General features: G+C 37.6%; 2 protein-coding genes across 3 annotated transcripts; both read left to right on the forward strand.

Annotated features, from left to right (window-relative positions):
• The first annotated feature begins 1,685 nt into the window (after positions 1-1,685).
• On the forward strand, positions 1,686-8,661 carry LOC148720620 (uncharacterized). 2 transcript variants are annotated; one of them, XM_088739602.1, is made up of 4 exons: positions 1,686-1,738; positions 3,357-3,394; positions 4,146-7,401; positions 7,755-8,661. In XM_088739602.1, the coding sequence occupies exons 3-4, from the start codon at positions 4,181-4,183 to the stop codon at positions 7,786-7,788; spliced, it is 3,255 nt and encodes a 1,084-aa protein (XP_088595728.1). In that variant the 5' UTR covers positions 1,686-1,738; positions 3,357-3,394; positions 4,146-4,180; the 3' UTR covers positions 7,789-8,661. The 2 variants fall into 2 exon arrangements, with proteins under 2 accessions (XP_088595728.1, XP_088595729.1); XM_088739603.1 differs by lacking the exon at positions 7,755-8,661 and having other exon boundaries at positions 4,146-7,405.
• Positions 8,662-10,235: 1,574 nt separating this feature from the next.
• On the forward strand, positions 10,236-24,982 carry LOC148720621 (DNA methyltransferase 1-associated protein 1-like). The gene is made up of 18 exons (XM_088738321.1): positions 10,236-10,485; positions 12,903-12,994; positions 14,016-14,211; positions 14,755-14,793; positions 15,173-15,243; positions 16,217-16,274; positions 16,513-16,572; positions 17,701-17,814; positions 18,404-18,537; positions 19,070-19,139; positions 20,071-20,136; positions 21,975-22,047; positions 22,516-22,567; positions 23,013-23,084; positions 23,651-23,694; positions 23,852-23,886; positions 24,236-24,304; positions 24,795-24,982. The coding sequence occupies exons 1-18, from the start codon at positions 10,402-10,404 to the stop codon at positions 24,858-24,860; spliced, it is 1,395 nt and encodes a 464-aa protein (XP_088594447.1). The 5' UTR covers positions 10,236-10,401; the 3' UTR covers positions 24,861-24,982.
• The last annotated feature ends 728 nt before the right edge of the window (positions 24,983-25,710 follow it).

The raw sequence follows: 25,710 nt of genomic DNA on the forward strand, positions 1-25,710 counted from the left end.
TATCATTCTATTTTCGCCCTTGAGAAACGAATGTTGAAATTAGATTTGACATCAGGTATAAGCTTCAAAACTTTGAAAAAATTTTCTGTGCTACTGCGGAACAGTTAGTGATTAATTGTTTAGCTTTTTTATTGAGCGAAAAAATGGGAAAGTGACATGAGCTATCAATTTAATAAGGTGCAAATCTAAGGAGTAACGAACGCTAAATTAGCCTCATGCGTCATACGAATGAAGCGAAATGTTGTCGGCATTCTGCGCTAAAAAAAATACATTTGGAAAAAAATATAACATAAAATTCTTTAAAATTTTTACCATGAGACCCGAATTCAGCTCTAATTTTTTTAACATTCTCTGCATGTCTGCATTATATTTTTTTTTCGTACGGAGAATATGGCTTAAATTTAATAATTTTCCTTTGTCTCCAAAAATGTGACATGTACCTTACTTCAGGTTGGTTCTGCATAATTGATGCAAGCTTTGTTTTCATTTTACAGTAATAACGGTTGGATCGGTTTGGGAGAAAAATAGTTTTGGTGGTGAGAAAACTCCACAGGAGTTTGAGGTTACGTACGATTTCTCATCCAGATATCATGAAAATATTTTGTGCCCTAGAACCTTCCAGCTTTGCGCTTTTAAGATAAGTCAAGATAGGAGAAAACGTAATTTTGCAATCTCTTTTTCAAAACTGCTCATTTGTAGGTCCAGGTGGCCTCATGCAAATAAAGATAATTTTGTTATTTTAGTATAAACTTTGCGTGATCATGTACCAGTGGTACTGAAAAGGAATTATGTCGGCGATAAAATGCTTCAGATGATAAAAATGAACTCTTTAACTCTTTAACTCCCAAGATTTTATTTTTAATTCCCTCCCCTAGCTCCTACATCTTTCCTTGGAAAATATTCATGAGAATTTGGTGTTTAATCAAAGTAACAACTTCTACCTGGTTAGTTTAAGTATTCTCATCACCTGTTTGCTGGATACTGTATGGATATTATAAGGAGAAGTTACATGTTAATCACTTTTAGGAGTTAAAGTTTCAGTGTTAAAAATACATGTTATCTGCGCAAAATCAACGTAAAATCTAATAGAAATGTTTTGAGAATAGATGAACCTGTTGGCTTGATGGCGTGACTTCTTTCCCGGCCGCCTTTTTTCATCCTCATTGGCAGGTTGAAAACTCTTTTGAGGAGTGATTCCCGAAATTGAATTGAAAATTTCTTACCAGGTGGTAATAGTTCTGCGTTACAGACAAAACAACATCAACGTGACAAATAAAGCAGGGATTTTATAAACGATTGTAGAAACCAAAAAAAGTGAAAGATTGTTGAGACGCGAGAGTGATGAACACAAACTTCGCTCGCTGTCTGTGTCATGGCGGGAGCTAGAAAGCAAAAGTTTCCCTTGTGCTTGAAACTTTACATTTTGGAAATGATATGAAAATAACCTCTTTTAACCCTGCTACGAGTCTCCAAGTTTTATCCAACCTTATCATTTGTTTAATGGGTCAAGCTTATTTTTGTCCGTTCTCTTAAATGTTTCTGATGTTCTTTCGGAAGAAGACATCATTTCAGCTTTTTCATTCGGTGTCATCGGTCGCTAAAAATGGCATGTTTACGTCTCCAAAAATATAAACTACTTCAAGCTTATGTTTCTGTCCAGCTAATGGTCACCTGTACTTATTTTTCAGCGGTGTAATTTGATTCATTCGCGTTTGAAGGATTTTGGAGGAGTTTGAGGGTAAGTGCGATTTCTGATTCATGTTTTCTTGTGTGTTTTGTTAAGAACCATTTACATTTAACGACATTTATTTTCATTCGCTTAAACCATCTTTTCAGGGGTCTTTGTAGACTTCTGTCAGGACTTAGAGTTATTATGGCACTTCCACGCAAGTGTCATGATTGCAAGTGAAACTCAAAACTGACAATCGTGATTGACATTTATTTTCTCACCATATTGTTACACTACTCGACCAAGGGGCGAGGAGAGTAGAGTGCAGAGATCGTTACCAAATTCTCATTACTATTTTACATGGAAATGTATAGCAACTGAAAATGAGAATCACAATTTAGAAGTTGAAAGTTAAGGATGAACAAATACACTCGACATTCACTTGGATACTGACGGCTTTTCTCCTTTAAAAAATGTTTGTCGAACAGAACTGGACATCTAATGATTGCTACATCGCAGTCTCCGAGCCAGCTTCAAATCGGCTGTAGTAAAGGAATATTACAGATCAAATCTAGGAATCCCGGTGAATTAAAACCGTTTAGTTCGATCTTACACAAGATTATGAATAATTTCAAGATTTTCGAAAATTAATCAACAGCTTGTCGGTCTGCTAAATGGCACGTGACATGAACACGAGCTGTTTATTCTAACCAGCGTTTATCACGTGCTCGCAAAAACAAGTATAAAAAGAAAATCACTAGCGAAACCAACAGGCGACCTGACCAAGCATTTCAACGTACTTAAAAAGTGCACCGGGAAACCGGACTGTTTAGTTCATGAAATGCTTTTCATAAAGAAAATGAAGCCCTCTTTGAACAAACAATCGGATTCCATACGCGCGAAACTATTTATTTAATAGTTTACATTTATGAACTCAACACGCGCAATTATTTATTTAAATATTTTAAATATTTTAAACTTTTTACGTTTGCCACCTTCGTATGGTATAAATTAACTATTCATTTTTATTCTCTTCTCACTTGAGAATGATGACATGGAGTCATCGAAACGTTGTGTGTTTTTCTCGCTAGTGTTTTAATATATCACAAAAAAAAATTCATGTAGGTTCATTAACATCTAGTCGCGAGTAAAACTGTTCAACTGACGTCCGGTGTGGAAACACCTCCGGTGTGCAACACTTCCGGTGCGGTAAAACGTTAGTTAGTTATTAAAAATAGGAGTTATAAATCAACCGAACAGTCCTTTACAATTGCGTCATTATAAGAAATTACAGCCAAATTCGCGCGTTTAGTTTGTTTTAGAAACGACATTCCAATGAAATAACCGTCAACCGTCAAATGATCTAAAATTTAACTGTGAATCGTCAAAAGGGCTTATTCTTAACCGTAAACCGTCGACGTGAGTTACGTGACCACCGTCATTGAGACCCTAGTACCCTGTTTATTGGCGAAAAACATTAATGAACTCCATATGAATCTTTACCTGATCTAGACTTTCTTGAGTTATCAACGACGCTATTGCGTAGTTTAATCTTGACTCACGTAGAAAATTTAATTATAGTTTCTCGCCATCCGGTTTTCATTCAGTCACACGATCAGGACATTTACTACGAATTTACACTCATAAATCTGTGTAGCTAACGTTTACTTGTTTGCAATTTCCACAGAACGCGATGTGACAAGGAAGATGCAAAGAATTTTGATGGTGAGAAAGTTTTTGGACTTGTTATGTTTTGCATATTCTGTCCAGTATAGACGTTACACCCCAAAATAATAACTCCAGGCGGCAGTGCTGCGTGACGAACTGAAGAAATGCTAGTATGTTTTCAATGGATGTTACACCCCAAACTAATGACTCCTGGGAGCAGCATTGCAATACATACCAAAGAACTGTTAATAGCTTTTTAAATGGCGTTGCCATCTTATGCGACATATACTTCCATTTGATAATTTTGAAAAGCTTACAATTCGCGCTCGATTTCTGTTGTCGATAACAATCACACGTGAACTAAAATGCTTGGAATTGCATGAACTGCCTGGATTCAGAAGAAGAAGGAATCAATAGAAGGGGAATCCATTGATTTGTAAAGCCCTAAACTTTCGATGATGATTCGCCAGCCACATTGCAACACGATTGCAGAGAACATAATTGGATTAAAAAAATTCCTCTGACAATCAAATTGGACTCGGCTTAAGGCCTCGTCCGATTTTTTCCAAATTGGACAGAATGTAGTGCTACTACACATCCAGTGCACGAGTACAGAAAAACTTTAAAACGTGATACTGTTACTGGTATTTCTGTTGTTAAGTCAGAAAAATGTATATCAAATCTTTTATGGCTTAAGAATATTAAATCTTTAATCGGTAAGGTTTTTGTATATGTACAAAATTGACATGAATGTTGAATTCTCAAAACTTTTGCAACTGAATAGTTTTTCAAAATTCTCTTATTTTAGAGAGGATCCTCCAAAACTTACACGAGGGAACCATAATGAACAACGGGGCAAAGATCAAACAAACCATCCTTATAGGTGCTTTTGTTGCTATATTCATGCACGAGACCAAACGTGATCTACAAGCAATCGAGTTATGCAAGGAATGTTTAGTTTTGCTTAACAGCATAGGATTGGGTAAAAAAGATCAGTTTACCACTGCATCTATCATTGTGATCGATGCACTAATGATGTACGCATATATCAACATCTCTGATTACACAAACGCAGAGAGATGCGCCAGCGAACTTCTTTTGGCACACCATGATTTTGGAGACACAAAATCAGAAGGGCAAGTAAGGTTACAACTGGCAGAAATACTTCGCAAGCAAAGAAGATTTGAAGACGCAAGAAAACAGTATGAAATCGCAATAGGAAACATGAAGGCAATTGGAGAAAGGTTAGAGGAAGCCAATGGTTACAGTTCTCTGGGAATTATGTTACACTCACTCGGTGAATATCAGAAGGCTAAAGAATATTACGAGAAAGCACTTGCCATCCAAATGCAAATTGGTGACAAGGGAGGAGAAGCAACAGCCTACGGAAACCTAGGAAATGTGTTACAATTACTCGGTGAATATCAGAAGGCTAAAGAATATTACGAGAAAGCACTTGCCATCCAAATGCAAATTGGTGACAAGAGAGGAGAAGCAACAACCTACGTAAACCTAGGAAATGTGTTATACTCACTCGGTGAATATCAGAAGGCTAAAGAATATTACGAGAAAGCACTTGCCATCAAAATGCAAATTGGTGACAAGGAAGGAGAAGCAGCCATCTACGTAAACCTAGGAAATGTGTTACCATCACTCGGTGAATATCAGAAGGCTAAAGAATATTGCGAGAAAGCACTTGCCATCAAAATGCAAATTGGAGACAAGGGAGGAGAAGCAAGAGCCTACGTAAACCTAGGAATTGTGTTAGCATCACTCGGTGAATATCAGAAGGCTAAAGAATATTGCGAGAAAGCACTTGCCATCCAAATGCAAATTGGAGACAAGGGAGGAGAAGCAACAGCCTACGTAAACCTAGGAAATGTGTTAGAATCACTCAGTGAATATCAAAAGGCTAAAGAATATTACGAGAAAGCACTTGCCATCCAAATGCAAATTGGTGACAAGGGAGGAGAAGCAACAGCCTACGTAAACCTAGGAAATGTGTTACAATCACTCGTTGAATATCAGAAGGCTAAAGAATATTGCGAGAAAGCACTTGCCATCCAAATGCAAATTGGTAACAAGGGAGGAGAAGCAACAACCTACGTAAACCAGGGAAGTGTGTTATACTCACTCGGTGAATATCAGAAGGCTAAAGAATATTACGAGAAAGCACTCGCAATTATCATCAAAACTGGCGAGAGGTCGGGACAAGTAACATGTTACTTGGCTCTAGGAATGGTTTCTTTGGGACTAGAAAGATATACGAATGGCGAGAAAGCACTTTCTATTGCCACAGAAATTGGTGACCGAAAAGGTCAAGCAGAAGCCTTTGGTCTCCTCGGCGGTGTGTTCATTTGGCGTAATGATCCTCAGAAGGCCATGGAATGTTTCAAGAAACAACTTGCTATCAGCGGTAAAATTGGCCATAGAGCTGGATTTGCACGTAGCTACCTAAACCTAGCAAGAGTGTCTGTAATTATTGGCGAATATGAAAGAGCCGACGAATACCTTGAGAGAGGCCGCGCGATAAACTGTGGTATTGGAGATATAAAGGTGGAGTTACAAATCCTACTCTGTTTTTCATGCTTGAGGTTCTTGCAATCGAAACGCGAGGAAGCATCTTCGTATCTTTATCAGTACATGGATAAATTTGAAACACTGCGAAATTTTCAGCATGGAAACGAACAATGTCAACTGGGTATTTTAGAAAGCTACGGAATTTTTCCCTACCAGAGGCTCAGCCAACTGCTATGTGCTGCTGGTAATCCTCGACATGCACTTTATGTCGAGGAGCTTCGACGGGCTAGATGCCTAGCAGACTTGGTGGCACGAAACTTTTCCGTTGAAAATCAGATCTCAGCTGATCCACAATCATGGTATGGGATGGAAGAGATTGTGAACAAAGAACGTGACTCTGCATTCTTGTACATTTCATATGATGATCGAAGGGTTTCTCTTTGGGTTCTGAAAGCAAACGGTGACACTTTGTTCCGACAATCCGAAGAAGTCGATAACACAACTCTCATGGCTGAGGATGCTTTTAATTTGAATACTTTTTTCAACAAAAGTATCCGCGGCTTTGGCGTTTTACCCAAACAGAAGTGCGAGGATCGGTCTTTGAACGAAACCATGTCGATATTACCTAAAGATGAAAGCGAAGCAGATTTTAGAGGCGATAAAGCCAGAGACGCTGAAAGGATGCTTTCTGTATGTTCCAAATTGATCATCGCTCCAGTGGCCGAACTACTCACCGAGCCGGAAATCATCATTGTTCCCGAACGTAGCTTGTACCGAGTCCCATTTGCAGCCTTACGCGACCACATAGGCGGAAAGTATTTATCAGAGACCTTCAGGCTCCGCATCGTCTCTTCTTTGACGACTCTGAAGCTTATCCAGGACTGCCCAGTGGACTACCACAATCAGACTGGCGCACTGGTTGTGGGCAGTCCTAAGGTGGGCAGGGCGCGTTACAGGGGAGAAATCCACAACTTCACATCACTGACCGGTGCGAGAAAGGAAGCAGAGATGATCGGACAACTGCTGGGTGTTCAGCCTTTGTCGGGAGAGCGTGCGACAAGAGAGGCGGTACTTCAAGCGATGAGTTCAGTGAGTCTGATTCATATTGCTGCCCATGGTAATGCCGACAGAGGAGAGATTGCCCTGTCCCCTTGCCCTACTGCTAAAAGTATTCCAGAAGAAGAAGACTACCTCTTGAGGATCGCTGATATCTCACAAGTTAAACTGCGAGCTAAACTTGTGGTACTCAGCTGTTGCCACAGTGGACGTGGAGAAATCAAAGTCGAGGGTGTCATTGGAGTCGCTCGCGCGTTCTTGGCATCTGGTGCACGTTCAGTGCTGGTAACACTGTGGGCCATAGAGGACAAAGCAACGGAACAGTTCATGAATCGTTTCTACAGACACCTGGTTGATGGATTTAGTGCCAGTGAATGTCTTCACCAGGCCATGAAGTGGCTGAGGAACATCGGTTATACCAAAGTTTCCCAATGGGCTCCGTTCATGCTGATTGGAGACAATGTGACATTTGACTTTAAGGAACAAAGGTGAGTTCTGTTACCAAGGATGAAATGATGCAACCAACACTTTACTATTCACCGTACCTGTTTCCATTTTAAATGACCAGAATTAGTGTCTAGACGCGTATTTTGTTATCCTTGAAATGCTGAAAGAATCTTTCAGCCGTTTTTCAGATGCTCTGACATAGAGTGCTTTGAGAATTTCAGAAAGAAAGATAGTTATATCTTATGTGGGTCAGTCAGTCGCTATCGTAACGATGATGATTGTTAAGATCCTAGAGATTTTTTGATTGATGCTTGTTATATGCTTAATATTTTCTTTATTCTTGATTGTTTTATTAATGATTTTTTGCATGTTTTGTTTTTTATTTTTTATTTAGAAAAGAAGAATCTGATCGTAAAGGACAAGAATGAAGCCTACAAGAAACAGTCAGAAAAGCCTTTTATTATTCTTGGAATTTGATATCAATGTGTGTACTGAGTCTAATGAAGTACTATAAGACCATTTCCTTGCTTATAATCGACAAGAAGAGTTTTTTTCTGAGGTTTTTAAATCATGTTCGGCGCAAGATATGTACAAAGTATAAATGGTCTTTAAAAAAGGAAAAACGAGAGGAATTGGAGCGTTTAATTCCACGAAATGTCCTCACTTAAAAAAATCATAAACAGAAGTTGAACAACTCGGCCTTAAGTGGTTGCATAGTATAACTTATGAAATTTAAGTGTTTGGTATTTTTTTAAGGTAATAGAAACTCAAATTCTTTTTTATCAGAATTTTTTGCTGCTTGAAAATCTTTTGATAAAAGTCGAAAAAAAAAAAAAAAGAGGTCAGCTGAAAAGAAGTCGATCCCCTGTTAAATTTTAAAAAGCTCATGCACATATCGAGAAAGACAGAGAAGTTGGACGTTTCACTTCAAGTTTTAATTGGGGTCAATATTACATTTTTTAGTCAAGTTGGCAAGGCTCTTGCTGATTGAAATACTTTTGTTGAAAGTAAAAGGTTTTATTGCTCAACTGGATAAAAGTTTACTTTAAGTAGCCTCATACAGGCTCGTGTACAGATCGAGAAAAGACGGAAAAGTTGGAGTTTTTTTCATTGAACTGATTTAAGGTGTAACTAGGGTCTCGAAAGTAAGAAACAGATACGATTCATATTTATCGTGAGTTATTTTCAGGAAAACTGTTCCATTGGATAATATTCTTGTATTGTACATAAGTATCATGGATGAAATGTTTAAACTGATTCGATTTTATTCTTCAATTAAATTAAAGCAGAATTTAAAGACACTGAATTTTCTTTCCTCTTCACCCCATATATATTCGACTAACTCTATATTCCCCAGTCCCCTTTATACCTGATGGCGACGACTGCATGGTCCCACTGCGTTTACCTTGAAAACAATGCGGACCCCCACAAAATTTCTCCGCCCCACCTCCCCGTCCCCGGGGATAATTAGGACTAGTCCTCAGCTGGATAAACGATATTTTCACTTCCTGTTTCGTTCAACCATTTTAAACGGATGATATTGCTTGCATTGAGGCCTTCAGTTAGAAATGGCCTCTGGCTTCCAGCGGATTTTTGTTCGATTTCATTCAGCTCCTTCTCAAAACTCATTGTAACTGTCGTCGCAGTATTTCACCTCTTCCCATCCATCCTGATCTCATTCAGGCCCTGTGACGTCAGTTCCCCTGGGAGTTAGTTCACAGACCTACCCGTGACGCAAGATGTCCTCCGAGTGAAATTAGGGATAAAAAAAAAAAAGTCTTTTTAGAGGATTACACAATTACTGGTGAACCAGTAGTTTCCATTGTGGTCCTTGCAAACAAATGAAACAAATGGTCTAAATTGAACATAACATCATTAAGAACTCCAACCGGGCGGAGGCAAACCAGTTGGCTATTTACAAGCGTGGCCAAGGATCTGAACTCGGGGCTACCGTGAAACAGATCCAGTGGTCAGGGTGGGACTCGAACCCGGGAGCGGCGGATTACAAGTCCGACACTCTAACCACACGCCCACACTGCCTCCTAAATAATTAGTATGATATTAGTTCGGTGATAAGAGATGGTCGATAATTACGTCATATCTCGCAATAATCACCTTGCGCAGGGTGATTATGGCAGGGGCGCTAAATTTCAAAATGGCGGCCTCGCGTTTTGTCAATGTTACTGAGGAAGGGATAAACGCAATAGAAGAAAATACAATTCTGAAGAGCTCAAAAGATGTCTTTAAGTTTGGGGTAACACTTTTTATGAAAAGAAAGACATGAAGTTTTTAGTGATTGGATCAAATAAACCTGTTAAATTCAAGCAGAAATTGGCGGCTCGTCTCTATTCGAATAATGAATTTACAATGGCATTTGAAAGCACCGGAGCAATTATGATTAAACAAGTTTTCGCCTCAGGCTAATTGAATATATATATCTTAGTAACCAAGCGCGAGGGCCGTACTGGGAGAATATCGGTCCGAGGTCTTGACAGTACGGACCTCGCTGCGCTCGGTCCGTAGAAGAAAGACCGATATTCTTCCGGTACGGTCCCGACGAAGCTTGGTTGATAAGAGATTTATCATACGACTGAAGTTCAAAGGGACACAAGCGCGGTATCATTCGGGACCATTCGGGACAGTGCCCGGTCCAGTACTGAGAGAATATTGACCGGCAATAGAGCATTTTGATTGGTTGATTTTAGTTATTGGCCCTCTGACTGCCCGAATCGTGTAATAGTGTTGAATAATCCGTTCGACTTCGTCTCGGGGACTAATGAATTTAACTTCTCCCACGAGGGTCTTCAGAGGTTGCAAAAACCGTCCAAATCACGCTGTGAACTGGGGAGAATCTTCTAACACTGGTCGAGAGAAAATGGTAACTAGTTGAATGAACACATAATGGCGGCCTACAGTTGTTGAAAACTGTGTTGTCAAAAACTAAGTTGTTGGTGTCGAAGAAAGCTTAGAATTCTTTTTGTGACTTCTTAACTTATGTATTGTGTACCCCTTGTGCGTAAGTTCATCTTTGAATCGAAAATATGAGTGATATTCGAGATATTTTAGAGTTGGATCAAGGGCTTGCTACCGTGCCTACCAAAGAAGCTATCGTTGGGGGAAACAAGGTAAATTTGTATTTTATTTTGATATTTAAACGGGATTTCTTGCTTTAATATATTGATGATACAGGTCATGTTTGCATTCACACCGTATGTGATTTAGCAAACTGTACAATCATTTGTGAGATCGTTATTTAAGTTGGCAATAGACTTGAAGAGCAATGCTTATCAAGCTGGGAACTAAGAAACGCTTGTTTTTATTGATGTGCGGTATTTAGCGCCCTGAAAGAAGGGAAGTGATGTTTCACACAGATTGTCTCGAATTCTTGCTCTTGACACCCCGAAGGGGGGGGGGGGGAGGGGGAAGATCATGTACGATGTTCATTATCGTAAAGCCAAAGTACTGATGTTGGAGGTATCACAGAAAAAGAAAGTTATTGTTTTCACTCAAACTGAAACAACATGCAAAGTATTTGTGCTATCTTTATAAAGTATACTTTTACATTTTATTTTAGCTTAATTAACACTGGTTTTGTAAATGCAATTTACTCTTTTAATTTTGACCATTTAACCCATTAATGGCTGCAGCTTTTGTGGAAAACTGTGTTTTGAAGCTAGTTGGGCAGATTTCAGGTTACTGTTGTGGTTTTAAAAGGTCAAACTTACCAAAAACCCCTTGACAGCTCGTACACTTGATGGCCTTTCGATCCAAATGCAAAATGGCAGCCTGCAAATCTCGGGCACGCGCAGAAAGTTTTTGGGTTGAAAAGTAATGCCCCACTTATGACTTACTTTTCTCTCTTTCTCCTGCCCTTTTTTTCCTCTCTCCTTGCCTGAAGTTTCTCCTCACTTGCTGGAAATTTAGTAGGCTTCAGTTTGGTGTAGAGATTTTTTAGGAAACTACTCATTATTTTCAAAGCACATGCGCAGAAAGGTAGGTGGGTAATGGAACAAGATTTTTGTGCAGATTTTCAGGTCAAAGTTACATCGTTTTTTGGCTATATTTCTCCAATCTCCTTCACTCAATTGCGCTCATTCTGGTATCATTGGTAAGATATTTTCAACCTGTTCAAGTACGTGCTCAAAGTCGTGCTCCAGGGTTAAAAGTGATGATGTCACAAGGCGTAGAAAGGGTGTGGGTCCACATGGGCGCATACGGGTGCACTGGATGTCAATAGGTTAACTGAATGGGAGCCTATTCTTTCATGCCCAGACATTTATAGTCTCCTTTGCAGCCCTTTCCGGTGTTGTCACACAAGCAATAACTCCCCCACCAACGGCTGCTCACATTCGAACAGCATTCCTTTCCAGAAATTGGCCAATCAGCATTTACTTACCATAATTATTGTGGAAAGCATTCGTGCCTCAATAATCAAACCAATCACAGACTTTGTATTATCTAAGCATTGAAACTGACAAAATGAAGACGTTTTCGACTCAGTGCGAGATACTTTTGGTATTGAGAGCTTCAATTCATATCAGAGTGAAGCCATAACAGTAACTATCGAAGAGAGAAGAGATGTTTTTATAAATTTGCCCACAGGATTTGGGCAAACAAAACAGCGATCATTATCTGATATTTTCTTCGGAGTTTCGATGACATCGCATTCCATCTTTAGAAACTAACGCTAACGCGCTTCCTGTGAATTTGCGGGAATAAAAATATCGCGTGTTTATTGGTTGTTTGTCAGACAATATTTTTATTTTGATTGGATAACACATTACAATGGGAAAGGAAAGTTGTTTGAATGTGAGCAGCTGTTGGTGGGGGAGTTTTTGCTCGCGTGACGACGCCGGAAAGGGCTGCTGTAAGGGAGACTAAGACATTTAATAAGATAAGTTTTTGCAACACAGCTTTTAATCATCATCTTTTGTTTTCCTTACAATGTGATCTCCACATACATTTATTGAACTGAAAAATGGTGTCTGGGATTCCTAAGTTCTCACTTTTTCGGAATAGGTGTCTACACTGAAAAGAACTAGGTAGAAGTAGAATAAATGTTCAAAAGATAAGAAAATGTTGAAGTAGAAATTACAGACATGTTTTTTTAGTTCAATTTGTTCATGTCTTGTTTCAACAAAAAACAAAAGATTGCTGAGTCAAAAGTTGTTATAATTTTAGTTTCTGTCAATGATGATGATAATCTCCTTTACGTGATACCTGAGGGTGCAACTGGAGGCTGATTTGGTGAATTTTGGACAATTTTGAGATTAAAACATCTGATAACAGATTTATTGCAGTGACTTTAAATTTTCACATAATTTGTACTCAAAGTTCACAAAGTAACCAGGTGGACAATCAGACTTAGTTTGATGCTACTCTAGTCAAAGATTTAATGAATTGTAACTTCTTGGTTACATTGAATTTCATAAAATCTTTAAACAGAGTAGCATTAAACCATGTCTGATATTTTGTACTTATTGATTGAATTATTTTAAGATTAGTGTGGTGTTTTCTTCTTTGTATTTTCTGGATGATGTAGCCAAGAAAACTCAGAAGAACTGGGGAACAAAGTCTCAAACGTCCTGAGGGAATGCATCGTGAACTTTATGCCTTGCTATACAGTGACAGCAGGTTAGTTGAAAATTTCTTAGTGACAGTGTTGACTCCTAGCTTAGGAATTAGAAAGGCATTGGAGGACATCCCTCCGAAATGCACAGTAATTAGAAATTGCCATAATTATTATTTTTAAACCTTGCCATATTTTTTAACCTTTTGTTTACTTTTCATTAAAATGTAACCTTCCCTGCTATAACTCGGTTTTCAAGTGTTACTTACTAGGTACAATTTGTAAGTCAGATTATTTACAGTCATTTTATGGTAGGTGGAATAAAACAGTTTTTGTTACTTAATCTAGACTATTCAACACTCTTACTTCTGTTCATGTGTGCAAAACCAAACAAGCTCTTACATCATCTTTTGGAAACAACACCTCATGAAGATAATTGTTCTGATAAATTATGCAAACATAAAGCTTGTTGGCTACTGCTAATGATATGTAAAAATTAGCAAAAGTTGTCTTTTTTCTAGTCATGGCTTGCTTCAAGCAATTCCAAAAAGCAATGCAAAGTAGTTTCTAATAGAATTACAATTTAATAGCTTTTGCAATCATTACGGTGGCCAATTTACCATTTCAACTTTGTTGATATATCCAAAGTATATTGAATTACAATTTAGTCTATGACAGTGAAGAGGATTTTAAAGTTTAAAAGCAGTTAAATGGTTGGGAATGTCTGTTTGCAGGGGGGGGGGGCATCTTTCAAAATACAACAGCTCTCTTGAATGCTGTTCATGATCTTTGAGGTAGTAGTAAATTTGGCATTTAAGGTTTGTCACTGGACTTTTTCAAGTGGAAACTTAGTTCAGATTTCAGTGTAATTGTTACCTAGTTATCGAACAAGAAGTTTTGATGTGTGAAATTGTTGTGTGTGTACATGTGCAATATGTGATCACATTTTCAACAGGGATGTGACACACATAATTTTATAAACTTGTAATGTGCAGGTGTTGGCCATGTTCTCCTTTTTCCCCAATTGGCATTCAACTGTTTGTCTGTTCTGTTGCTAATCCTATACTTTGATTTGTAATCATTCAGAGACTCTCCACCACTGGCTTCATCAGACACATCTCATGGCTATAAACAGATGAAAGCCAAGTTAGGACGCAGGCATGTGAGGCCATGGAAGTGGATGCCTTTTACCAACCCTGCTCGCACAGACGGAGCAGTGCTTTACCACTGGAAGAGGGTAGCAGATGAGGGAAAAGAGTATCCATTTGCCAGGTTTAATAAGGTAAAGTTTTTCCTGTCTGAATCGTCTCTGATCAGGCAGGAATTAAGTTTGCAAGACTAGTGCACTTTCTGAATATGTGTTTTTTTTCTTACAATTTTTGTTCAGACAAGATCGTATATGCAGAGCTTGACACTAATGGTAGCCAAGTAGCCGCAGAAGTTCAGTTTTGGCTGGTGGGTTTTGATTTCGACAAGCCAGTTTGGCTAGTAAATAAACTGAAATTGTCTCAACATCTAAGTTGTCACTAGCCACTTGGCTAATAAGTTGAAAAGTTAATGTTGAGCTCTGTATATCTATGATAAAGAGATATGTATGTGGTCAAAAGGATTTTTTTCTGTTTGTTACTAACATTCTAAATTATTTATACCTGTACTCGAATTTTTATAGCTTTCCATTGAAGATATGTACATTGATTATTACCCATCGATATTCACATTGTACATACTGTATATGAGTAATATCAGATACAAGACTAGTTATTTATAGAGGATATCTTTTCCTCTAAAATTAATATTTAATTTTTGTGTTTGTCAAAATGTGCAGAAGGTGAATGTTCCAAGCTATGCCGATGAAGAGTACCAGGTAAGCTCTGTCAAAATTTTGAACGAGAAGAAGTTAAAATTGGTTTGAAAGGAACCATCTCCTTTTTACTCTGTGGATATTGTGTAACACGTTATGGTGTGTGGAGTTCAAAATGAAAATTTTATGACATTAATGCGGCTCTAGGAGTCAGGGGAGAGCTTGCATCTTATAAAAATACAATATGGATAATGATTATTACAGTAAATGAAAGCCTTGTGTCTTCTTAAGACCAGGCACAAAACATGATTTAAGGCCTTGCATTTAGTCATTGTGGCAATTTACAACATTCCGCTGAAAATTTGTAAGCAAGCTGTGATTACAGCTGTATGTAAAAAATTAATGTGTAGATTACTATTGTTTGTTTTCTTTATTTGTACAGTTGTACCTTCATGATGGTCCTCCTTCTACATGGACGCAGGATGAAACTGATCACCTGTTTGACCTGTGCAGGTAAATGAGGGATTTGAACCTTCCTCCAGAATTGAGTTTTAGGGTAATACAAACCTCAGACAGTGCCTCATGTTTAACCTCATGGATGAGTTTTGCTACTGTACAGTAACTCTAAATATACAACTTTAGGTTCCCAGTGTTTTTTCCAATTAAACTACTTTTGGTAGGATCTGGCCAATCTGGGATGGGTTACCTGTACGGCACATTGCTTCAGTTGCTCCTGACAGAACTGTAATTAATTACATTGAGTACAATAAGGATTATTATGTTTTGAATTTTATTGGTTGTCACCTGTGATACTGTATAATTTGGAGGGTAGGCATGTTAATGATATCACCATAAAATTTTGCTTTTTTTTTTTTGCCATATAAATGTTTGCATTTTGCTTCTTTATCATGTAAATCAAAGAGATATTTCAGTTTGTTGTGTGTTTGTAACAGTTACTGTCAGTAATAGAATCATGTAGATCGCAAAAGATGTCAGAATATTTAACAGTTATTCGCCGAAGGCGAGGTGAATATCGTCGCATAATCCCCAAGACGAAGTCAAGGGGATTATTTGACAATATTCACCGAACCTGAGGCGAATAATTGTTTACGTATAATTTCAGAGCTGTCAACAACAGAGAAATGTCTAAAATCATAACATTTTAGTTACATTTATTAACATTTTATTTTAACATTTTTATATAAACTGCACAGAGCGGTTTATATAGTGTCATATAGGGAACCGCTCCACCAATCAGATTGCTGGAAACTCTTTGCTCAGCTCTGAAATTATACTAAAGTAAGATAATCAGTGCATGACACACACACCTGCTTCTTGTCTGCCACTGTTTTTGTTCTTATCACATTTCAACATTATGACATCATCTGTGATCCGTTACTGAATGGAGCACAACAACACAGAGCCTGTTTTAGGAAATAGTACATACCATATTTATTTAATTTAATGCTTTTGATTTTTTTTGCAGGCGGTTTGATCTGCGATTTATAACAATTCATGACAGGTTTGACAGAAAAAAGTTTCAGGTAATCAGAAGGTATCCCATAATATTTAATGAATGCTTCTGGTCAATCATGGATCACGGGTTCACAAGTGAAGTATCCTGTGCAGTTGGGTTTTTATTTATTTATTTTTAAAAAGTACATAAAGTTTGTTTTATTTTTTGTCTTTTGGTTTCTCATCTCATGAATAATGTAAATAATAATTACTGAACACCTTATATGAGCACTACTCTGAGTTAATGAATTGTCTGTGTTGTTGTAGGCACGAACCATTGAAGAGTTAAAGGATCGCTATTACAGCTGTGTTACAAAGTTACTCAAGGTATGTTCAATAGCTGCCTGTAATAAAGGTTGTATGCCTAGCTTCTGTTTTGTCAGTAACATTCTGCAATGCACCTTCTCTCCACTTCACGGTGATCTTCATTAGGTTTACAAGGTTGACACATAGGTCTACACTGGTCAACTTGTGATTAACCCTTAGCACCCTAACATCAGTATGCATATTCTCCATACTGTACTCTATACATTTCCTATTATTTTCTTTATTCTTCTGACCTTAATGTGTGATTTATGGGTGATATTGTGAGGAGAATTTGGATTGTAGTCAGTCTCAAGTGTTAAAGTGATTATAGCGATTGTTATATCATGTCTAAGAACTCCCTAATCTATCAAAGGCATTTAAGCCTGCCTTTGATAGATTACTGCAAATGTCAAATGAGTGACTTCCAAAGGTTTTCTTCTGAAACTGACAAAAACCCTCTTGAACATTCACTAGTCACTAGGGATTGTTATAGACTGATGTATAAGAACTGGCTAATCATTTGATCCTGCCTTTGATAGATTTCTGCAAAATAATTAATGTCAAATGAGTGACTTCCGGGAAAGGTTATTTTCTTAAACTGAGTAAAACCCTCTTAATCATTTTACTCCTGAGAATGACTGGTTTCTTATTTCTCCTTTGAGTGTCATCTTTGAAATAAGTTTTAAGGTTGTTTCTCACAAAATGATCCCTACATGTAATTTAAGAAGCTCTTGATGGAAATGTAGAGAAATCGTTGTGGGGAATATGAATCAGGACTTGACACTAATAGTAGCCAACTAGCCACAGACTAGTAGAAATTCAGTTTTGGCGAGTGGTTTTTGATTTTCACCAGCCAGTTTGGCTAGTAAATAAACTGAAGTTGTTGTAACGTACATCTAAGTTGTCACTAGCCACTAGGCTCAGAAGTAAGTTGAAAAGTTAGTGTCAAGCCTTGTGAATACTTTTGTTAGATGTAAGGTTGTAAAGGGTGAGTATAAATTGAAATTGCATTGAATTAAGTAATGACATTGGACAACACTTATCAAAAGAATACGATGGAGCTTGTTCATGGTACAAAGAAACTCCTTTTTTTTGTCTTTTCACAATGGTAGAAAAGAGGAGAAATGTGAGCTCACTTGTTTTCCACAGGCCAGAGCTCCCCCAGGACAAGAGCCACAGAACTTGCCAGCACCTTATGACAGCCAGCATGAAACAGAGAGAAAGAAACAGCTTTTGAAGTTGTTTAACCGCACACAAGAACAGGTACTGTACAGGTCTTTGCCATATAAACTTTGGTACACTCAGGAATTACTGAGCTTCGCATAACAACTTTAAAACCAAAGCAGATGTATCCGATGAAAAAGGGATAGCATACAAGCACATGTGTTTTTTTTAATCATAGAACTGAGAAGTGTTTCTTATTCCTTTGACACCATAGATTGACTAGAATACAAATTCTCCTTACAATATCACCCCTGAATGAAAAATTGAGGTCAGGAGAATAAAGGAAATGATCACCAGATAAAGAAGCTCTTGATTGTTAAACAAAGACCAACTTTGTGACATAAGCATAATGGGATTTTATCTCGAGGCCCGTCATCGATATAGTCGAGTATTTAGGTGTGCCTTTGCACGGGGCAAGGAGCCTTGTCAATCACAGATCTTAAGCCAATCAAATGAGGTCAGATCAAATAGCACCAAGGTCGGTTTCTCTTGGGGTCCTTCTTGCCTCGTCTTTGTCAGCACCCAAGGAAATGTATAGAAAACAGTATGGAGAATATGCATCCTGATGTAAGGGTGTTAAGGGCTACTGAAGACATGTGGTATTATCTCCAGAATTTAATCTTTTTAGGTGCAAGAGGAGGAAATGCTTGTGGCAGAATTAAGAAAAATTGAAATGCGCAAGAAAGAGAGGGAAAAGAAACAGCAGGATTTACAGAAACTCATCACAGCTGCTGAGAATCAAGCAGACTCATACAGATTGAAGTAAGTGCTCACTATTGCTTGTACTTTTGCTTTGCAAAACATACTAAATCCTCTTGCTGTTCCTCAGCGTTTGGAAGGTGGCTGAACCTACACTGTACTTTAATTTGGAGTATTTTTTGTTCTTTTTCCTAATGGACAACTTTTGTTTTCTCACTTAGCAATGAGAACATTGTTCTCACTAGAAAATGAAACTTCTAAAAATTGATCAATAATTATGTCACTAAACATACGGTAGAACCTCTCTTTCACTTAGGCTGGCATGAAGTACAGTGGAACCCGTTAAAACCAGATGCCCTTGGGGCTGGAGGAAATGTCCCGTTTAGAGGGGTGTCCAGTGTACGCGGTGTATTAAGGTTAAAAATAGAGAAAATGTATGACAGAGATTTGGGGGCTGAAAAAAAATCTCCAGTTTTGAGAGGATTCCAGTTTAAGGAGGGTCCAGTTTAGAGGGGTTCCACTGTAGTTGGCAATGTGCAGATTTTCAAGGTATAATGCCATTAATTTAACTTCTTGTTATTCTCTTAATTAACAGAAGAGAGAAGAAACAAGTTAAAAAGAAGCAAACTAAGAAGAAGGGGGAACAAGGAGACAAACCAGTCAAGGTAAACATATAAATTAAAAGATTTAAACAATTGACTGTTTTTGCAGGGTGTTCCTGTAGAATGTACTATATGTACATGGAATTTTTCAATTTACTTCTTGGCCGTTCAAACCCATCCTCTTTCTCTCTTGGTTCATTGGTTCATTATTCTCTGATGAGTATTTTTCTACTTTGTTTGTGTGTAATTTGTTTTTGTTTTGATGATGATTTAAGAGTGCCCTCATTATTAAATGCGGATTTCTGAACATACAGCTGTAGTAAGGTAGCTCAATTCAGAGCTTCCATTTAGTTTTGTTTAGCAGACTGAGGGAGTCAGGGCTTGAAATTGTACCTGTATTGGGCGCATTTCACTTAATGTGCGACTAAAATTTTGTCCATTGGTAGCCATTTTGTGACCGTTTGATAGCCTAGCTTATAAATAAATTATACTTAACAGCCTTGTGTCTTGTTACTGTTTGCTGTAGTTTTATTTGAAAAATCCTGTGAAATTTAAGTTAAATTTTGCATGACTTTTATCGTTGATTTCTTGCTGGGAAATGTATCGCACTTTTAGGCGCACTTTTTCAGAAACTACGTCGTGCAACGCTCATGAAATTTTTAGGAAATCTTCGTTTCCAATTTCCGCTTCGGGTACTTTTGGGACTAAAATTTTCAAACTTAGGACTAAATTTTAGGTATTACTCACAAATTGCAGTTGAGAAGTTTTTTTGATTTTGAACCTTGGGGCAGAGGCCCAATTGCAGTAAAAACCTGTTAAAAGCCAGTTACAGTCTAACCTTGATTATCCAGAACTCAATCTTAGAACATTTATATTGATTCATATATTCAATTACCAGACCCTTGATTGTCCAGACTATTAAGCCCAGTCGCTATGAGTCTGGATAATTGAGGCTTTACTGTATTCCACACGAACCATTTGTTCATTTTCCTAGGCTGAACCATCAGGAGTCAAGTTTCCAGAGAGTAAAGGAGCTGGTGTGTATCTGCGCAGTACAAGGGTAAGATTGACAAATCTATCATCAGTCAACTGAGTTAAAAGGGGAGTAACAGCCATAAGTACATTTGAAAAGTTTAACCCATTAACCCCCTAAGAGTGATTAGCATCTAATTTCTCTTTACAATGTAACCCCTGAATCACACATTAAGGTTAGGAGAATGAAGGAAATTATCACCAACTAATTAGAAACTATAGAATTCACAATCCTTTAACTACCAGAAGTGATTGGGATGTAACTTCTCCCTGAAATATCCATTATGCATTAGACAGGTAATAAGAATTAATACTCAAATAAACATGTATCAGGTAGAAGTTGTTATCTTCTCGTACAGTAACACCTTATTCTTGTAACTAAGTTATATGGAAATTTACAGCGGGAAAAGGGTAGAATTAATCAGAGCTTGGGAATTAAACGAGCACTCTGATGAAACCACCCTATAATTTGAAAACCCAAAAGATTCAGTTATTTCATTATAATATGAATTTTTAGTGATCAATAATTAAAAGCCTTTTCAATAATAATTTTAGTTAAAAGTCAATTCTAGGGCAAGAAATTAAGATTTGAAAATTGTTCTGCCATTAATTTTCATAATCACAGCCAAATTATCTTTGGTCAGCGGTCACTCCGAATCATGAAATTTAGTGAAATAGTCTTAGTCTTAGTGTTATGAAAAGCAATATATATGATCAAAATACTGGTTTTGAAAATTAGCCGCGGTCATGGCACGTAAAATGAGTAATCTACATCACAGTCCCTCCCATTGTGACGTAGATTACTCAACACACTTTTATATTTATACAGAAACCTCATGAAATTTAGTGAAATAGTCTTAGTCTTAGTGTTATAAAAAGCAATATAGACGATCAAAATACTGTTTTTGAAAATTAGCCTCGAGCACAGCGCGTCAAATGAGTAATCTCCAAACTCGCGCCAGTCTTCTTGAGCCTGCGAAGTGATTATGAAAATTAATGGTGGAACGGTTTTCAAATCGTAATTTCTCGCCCTAGAATTGACTTTCAACTAAAATTATTATTGAAAAGGCCTTACTAATCACTAACAATTCATATTTTAATCACATAACTGAATTTTTCGGGTTTTCAGATTATAGGGCGGTTTAATCAGAAGGGTCCTTTAAAGGGTTTCACAAAATTAATTCTCCTTGTCAGCTACTAAGGAAATTAATTTTATAGTGAACAGTATGGAGAATATACATACTGATATTAGAGTGTAAAGGGGCAAAGCTGCTGCAACACGTTGAGGTATATGTGACTGCAGTGGTCTGCCTTCTCTTCTGCTCACTAAAAGTATTTTGATGTTAACAATGCTCAACTGATAAATTGTGAGCAGTTATATAATTTGGTTTAATCAAATGATTTGATAAATTGAATTGGCAACAGTAGAAAATATCTAATACTGAATGTTTCTGGTGTTGGCTGTTCATCATTCTATTTGACGGAGGACTAATGCACAAAACTTCAGCCTGAAAGACTCTTCACTGTGGCCAATTGACATTATCAACTCTTCAAATTATCCCATTATAGTGTAGAGAATATACCTACTGATATTAGAATGTAAAGGGGTAAAGCAGCTGCAACACATTGAAGTATATGTGACTGCAGGGGTTTGCCTTCCCTTTTGCTCACCAAAAGTATTTTGATGTTAACAATGCTCAACTGATAAATTTTAAGCAGATAATTTGGTTTTATCAAATTATCCCATTATATCCCACTTACCCCCCCCCCCCCCCACTGATGTAGCATCCGAGCTTCATTAGAAATTTATTCCCTTGATATATTTTAAGTCCTGTCACGTTTTTATTTCTTGACAATGCTCGCTAGATGAAGATGCCAGGATCAGTTGGAATGAAGAAAGCTAAGGCAGTTGAACAACTCCTGGAAGAGTTGGGAGTTGGTGGGTGAAACAAAAATATTGACTTGTTATTGTTTACAAATTTATGTTCTCCACTGCTGAAGTTATCATGTGCAGTGATTTGTAAAATTTGATTTTAATCATTTTTCTCATTATTTAGGGACAAATTTATCTTTTTGCTATTATTTAATTTGAAAAGGAAACAACGATCATGTGAAAACGGATGTTCCTTTTTTGAGGGGGGTGGGCTGGGGGGATTTCTCTTATTACATAGTTCAACTGCATTCATTCGAGTTTATTTGCCACCTTGGCCAAGCTAATGAGCTAAAGACTGCAAAGATTTTAAAAACGGAATCCTAGATCAGCCATCAATTGCCAAATTAGGTATTTAGAACAATGGGTTATACTCAATTTGAAACAAATTGCCTTATTGTTTCTTGTTCTGGTTGGGTAGATTCAGAAGCATTACTGATGTTTCTCAAATTTATTTTGAATTTTATTCTTTATCAGATCTTATGCCGATGCCAACTGAACACATCAGCCACCAATTTAATGAACTGAGGTAAACCTCGAACACGAAGTTGTATTATCTTTTTGCTACAATTAACATTTGGAGTCATTTACTTTGCTGATATTCTGAAATTTATCCTGGTCTTCAAAAAACCGCCTTACTGACAGGACTTTCTAAAGATGGCCCCCTTGGACTGATATTAATTGCAGTGCAGTCAATTCTTAGCGATGAAAGACTTGTAATTCTCAGTGCTCTACATAAGCGTGAGCCAAATAGCCACAGACTCGTAGAAATTTAGTTTTGGATAGTGGTTTTCAATTTCCACAGGCCCCTTTGGCTAGTAAACAAACTGAAATTGTTGTAGCATCTAATTTGTCACGAGCCACTTGGCTAGTAACTTAAAAAGTTAGTGTCGAGCCCTGATTCTTATGATAAACTGTACATTGTTTTATTATGATTGATGATCATTAGTATTTATTGAGTTTTATCTGAACAGGAATGAAATGATTTTGCTGTATGATTTGAAGCAAGCAGCTGGGAACTGTGAATTTGAAATCCAATCTTTGAAGTAAGTGTTAACTCTGATGACGTTTGGAGCCATAGCCTTCGTCAGAGCGAATGACGAAGGACTGACGCTCGAAACGTCAGCTTTACTGACTCTTTACAACGACCAGCTGACGTCATCAACACAGTTATTAACGCCATATTATGTTCTTATAATACCGCCATTGACGCAGCACCATAGTTTCTTTAGAAACCAGTACCCCTTTAACTATACTGAGCTTGTTAAATGAACATTTCTACACGAATCGTCCTCATTGAAGTAAAGATTTATACTCGCAAAACACTTTTGAAACAGAGCGGGATTGCTTTCCCTAGATGAAATTCTATCTACATGTAGCTATAATTAAGTGATCCACTTTAGATTCAGTGGATTAAATACCTGTACAGCGTACATCTCATTTGAAGAAAAATGTATAAGGACTTCTCGTGCACGGTGTAAACCACTGGTCTTACTTAAGTTCATTTCAAATTTAATTTCATAAATGTAAACTGTGCAGGAAAAACCCTTTCATACTTTCCTTTTTATGTTGTCAGAACATGTCATTTTAACTGCCTATTCTTTTATGCTAGACATCGCCTGGAAGCATTGGGAAAAGACATATCTACCATAAACGGTATTTAGGAAATTGTCTTACATGCAGTTGTACTGCACTTATTCTTGATTATGATATCGCTATTGCTGTCATCTGTTGCTTTATCCTGCATTGTTTTTAAAAGAGATCGTATCTTGTGTGTAACACGGTTTTTATTGTTAATTTTTGTTTTTGTTAGTTCCTGTGGAAGCCGTCACTGCTGTTCCCAAAGTGGTTGGTATTCCTTTCCGAGATCTCGTTTACTTTTCTGTGACAAACATGTGAAATATTCTTCAACCATCAGCACAAAATATGCTTTTATTTCCAGTTTATTTCATAGACCTTATTCGATGATGTAAAATATAATACGTGCCGATATCTTATGAGTTGCGTTGTATTTGTCCAAGCGCCGTTAGGGTAAGGAAAAATACAAGGAATGAGAAAAATGTGTATTAAATGTTAAACCGTCGAATAAGGGATATATTATTCCACTATTATTTAACCTTTTAATATGTTAGCATCTTCTTACTGGCTTATCAGAGCATCGTTTCGATCGTATAATACTTTTTTCCCCTTTTTTCAGCAAATTACAGCTGCTTCCTCCACACCTCTAATAGATGCCGTCACTCCTTCACCGGGAACTCCCAACGCTGTGAGTATGGATTACGAAATATGTTGCTGCAAATTTCGGACAAGTAGGGCCTCAAATTTCACCCTGTTTCCTCTTTTTCTCCGGCTTCAATTGTGGATGAACCAATGGATTCGCAGCCGGTTGAGACGTTCAGTTAGTAAAACGGAGCGAAATATTAAACTGCATGATAGTTCGTGGTGGAGTAAAATAAGCGCGGGAGTTTGGGTCGGGTCGAGTCTCATTAGGGCGACATGACTTGGATTTCGTGCGTCACGACTTAAAAATTTCGAACGACATGACTCTAATTTTGGGCAACATGACCTCAAGTCAGATGACTTTCGGGCGACTTTGCTGGTGACCGTTTTAATATCTACTCGTTTTTAGCTCTTGTTCAATGTCGGAAGAGGAAGAAACTGCAGTTGCTCCATCGAACTTGCATTTAGCAGAATAATTATTAAAATATTTTTAGTAAGTTCAATTTAATTTGTTGCATCTCTGGTTCTCCAAACAGAGAAAAAGAAGAACAGCAGCCGCGTTTTTGGACCAAAATCCGTTGAAGAAAAACAAAAGACTTTAGGAGCAAAAACACTGCGAGGACCTTTCAGTTTTTGTCAGTTACGGGATACACGTAGGAACATCATCAATATTAGATTTGCATCACGCATTTAGCTTGTAAATAAAAAGGAAGAGGTGAACAAACTCCTTTCGAGTGAAATCTTTTCTCTGCAGTCTTTCTTGAGTCATATTTCTATTGCCATGTACATACATACATAGATTAATTGACCACTCCCCACAGGGCTTTTCAGAGCCAACATCCACCCATCCCTGAGGTTGAGATCGGACGTCAGCGTTATCAGGCGCCTCTGGCAGCCGCTTCAGTCCATGTAACGATCTCACCTTCCCGCCCATCCCACCCTAAGGGAGGACATCCACCACACAGTAATCTCGTGTGTGGGAAATTAACGTACAAGATTAATTTTAAGAAACTGGGTATACGTTCAGTAAGAGTACTATAGTTGTTCTAATAGTCGTTCGCAACTGTACAACTTTTTCCCTGCAATTTTACGGGAGGATGGCACCCGCGATGAATTTATTCGGATCCAATCTTTTCTGGACGTAAGAACACTTAAGGATTTTCTTCGCATGATGTATATTTTCTTCTCCTAACCCAACAATTCAAGCTCAACTTGTAAATGCAAATCTACACTTTAGCGAATTAAATCCGTATTTAACCTACCCAGCTATGCGCATCCATTCTTTCTGTTGTTTGATGAGAACATATTGAAGCTATCAAAGCGATGTGTTACAGTTCATTTTAGTAGCAGTAGGCTGGTTGTGAAATTATGGTGCAAATTAAGTTTCTTAAAAGGTGTTAAGGCTTTTCTTTTGTGGAAACCCTTCCCATCTGTTGTATTAAACTGATGAAT

The sequence above is a fragment of the Stylophora pistillata genome, chromosome 11, assembly GCF_964205215.1.
Source record: "Stylophora pistillata chromosome 11, jaStyPist1.2, whole genome shotgun sequence".
NCBI classification, from domain to species: domain Eukaryota; kingdom Metazoa; phylum Cnidaria; class Anthozoa; order Scleractinia; family Pocilloporidae; genus Stylophora; species Stylophora pistillata.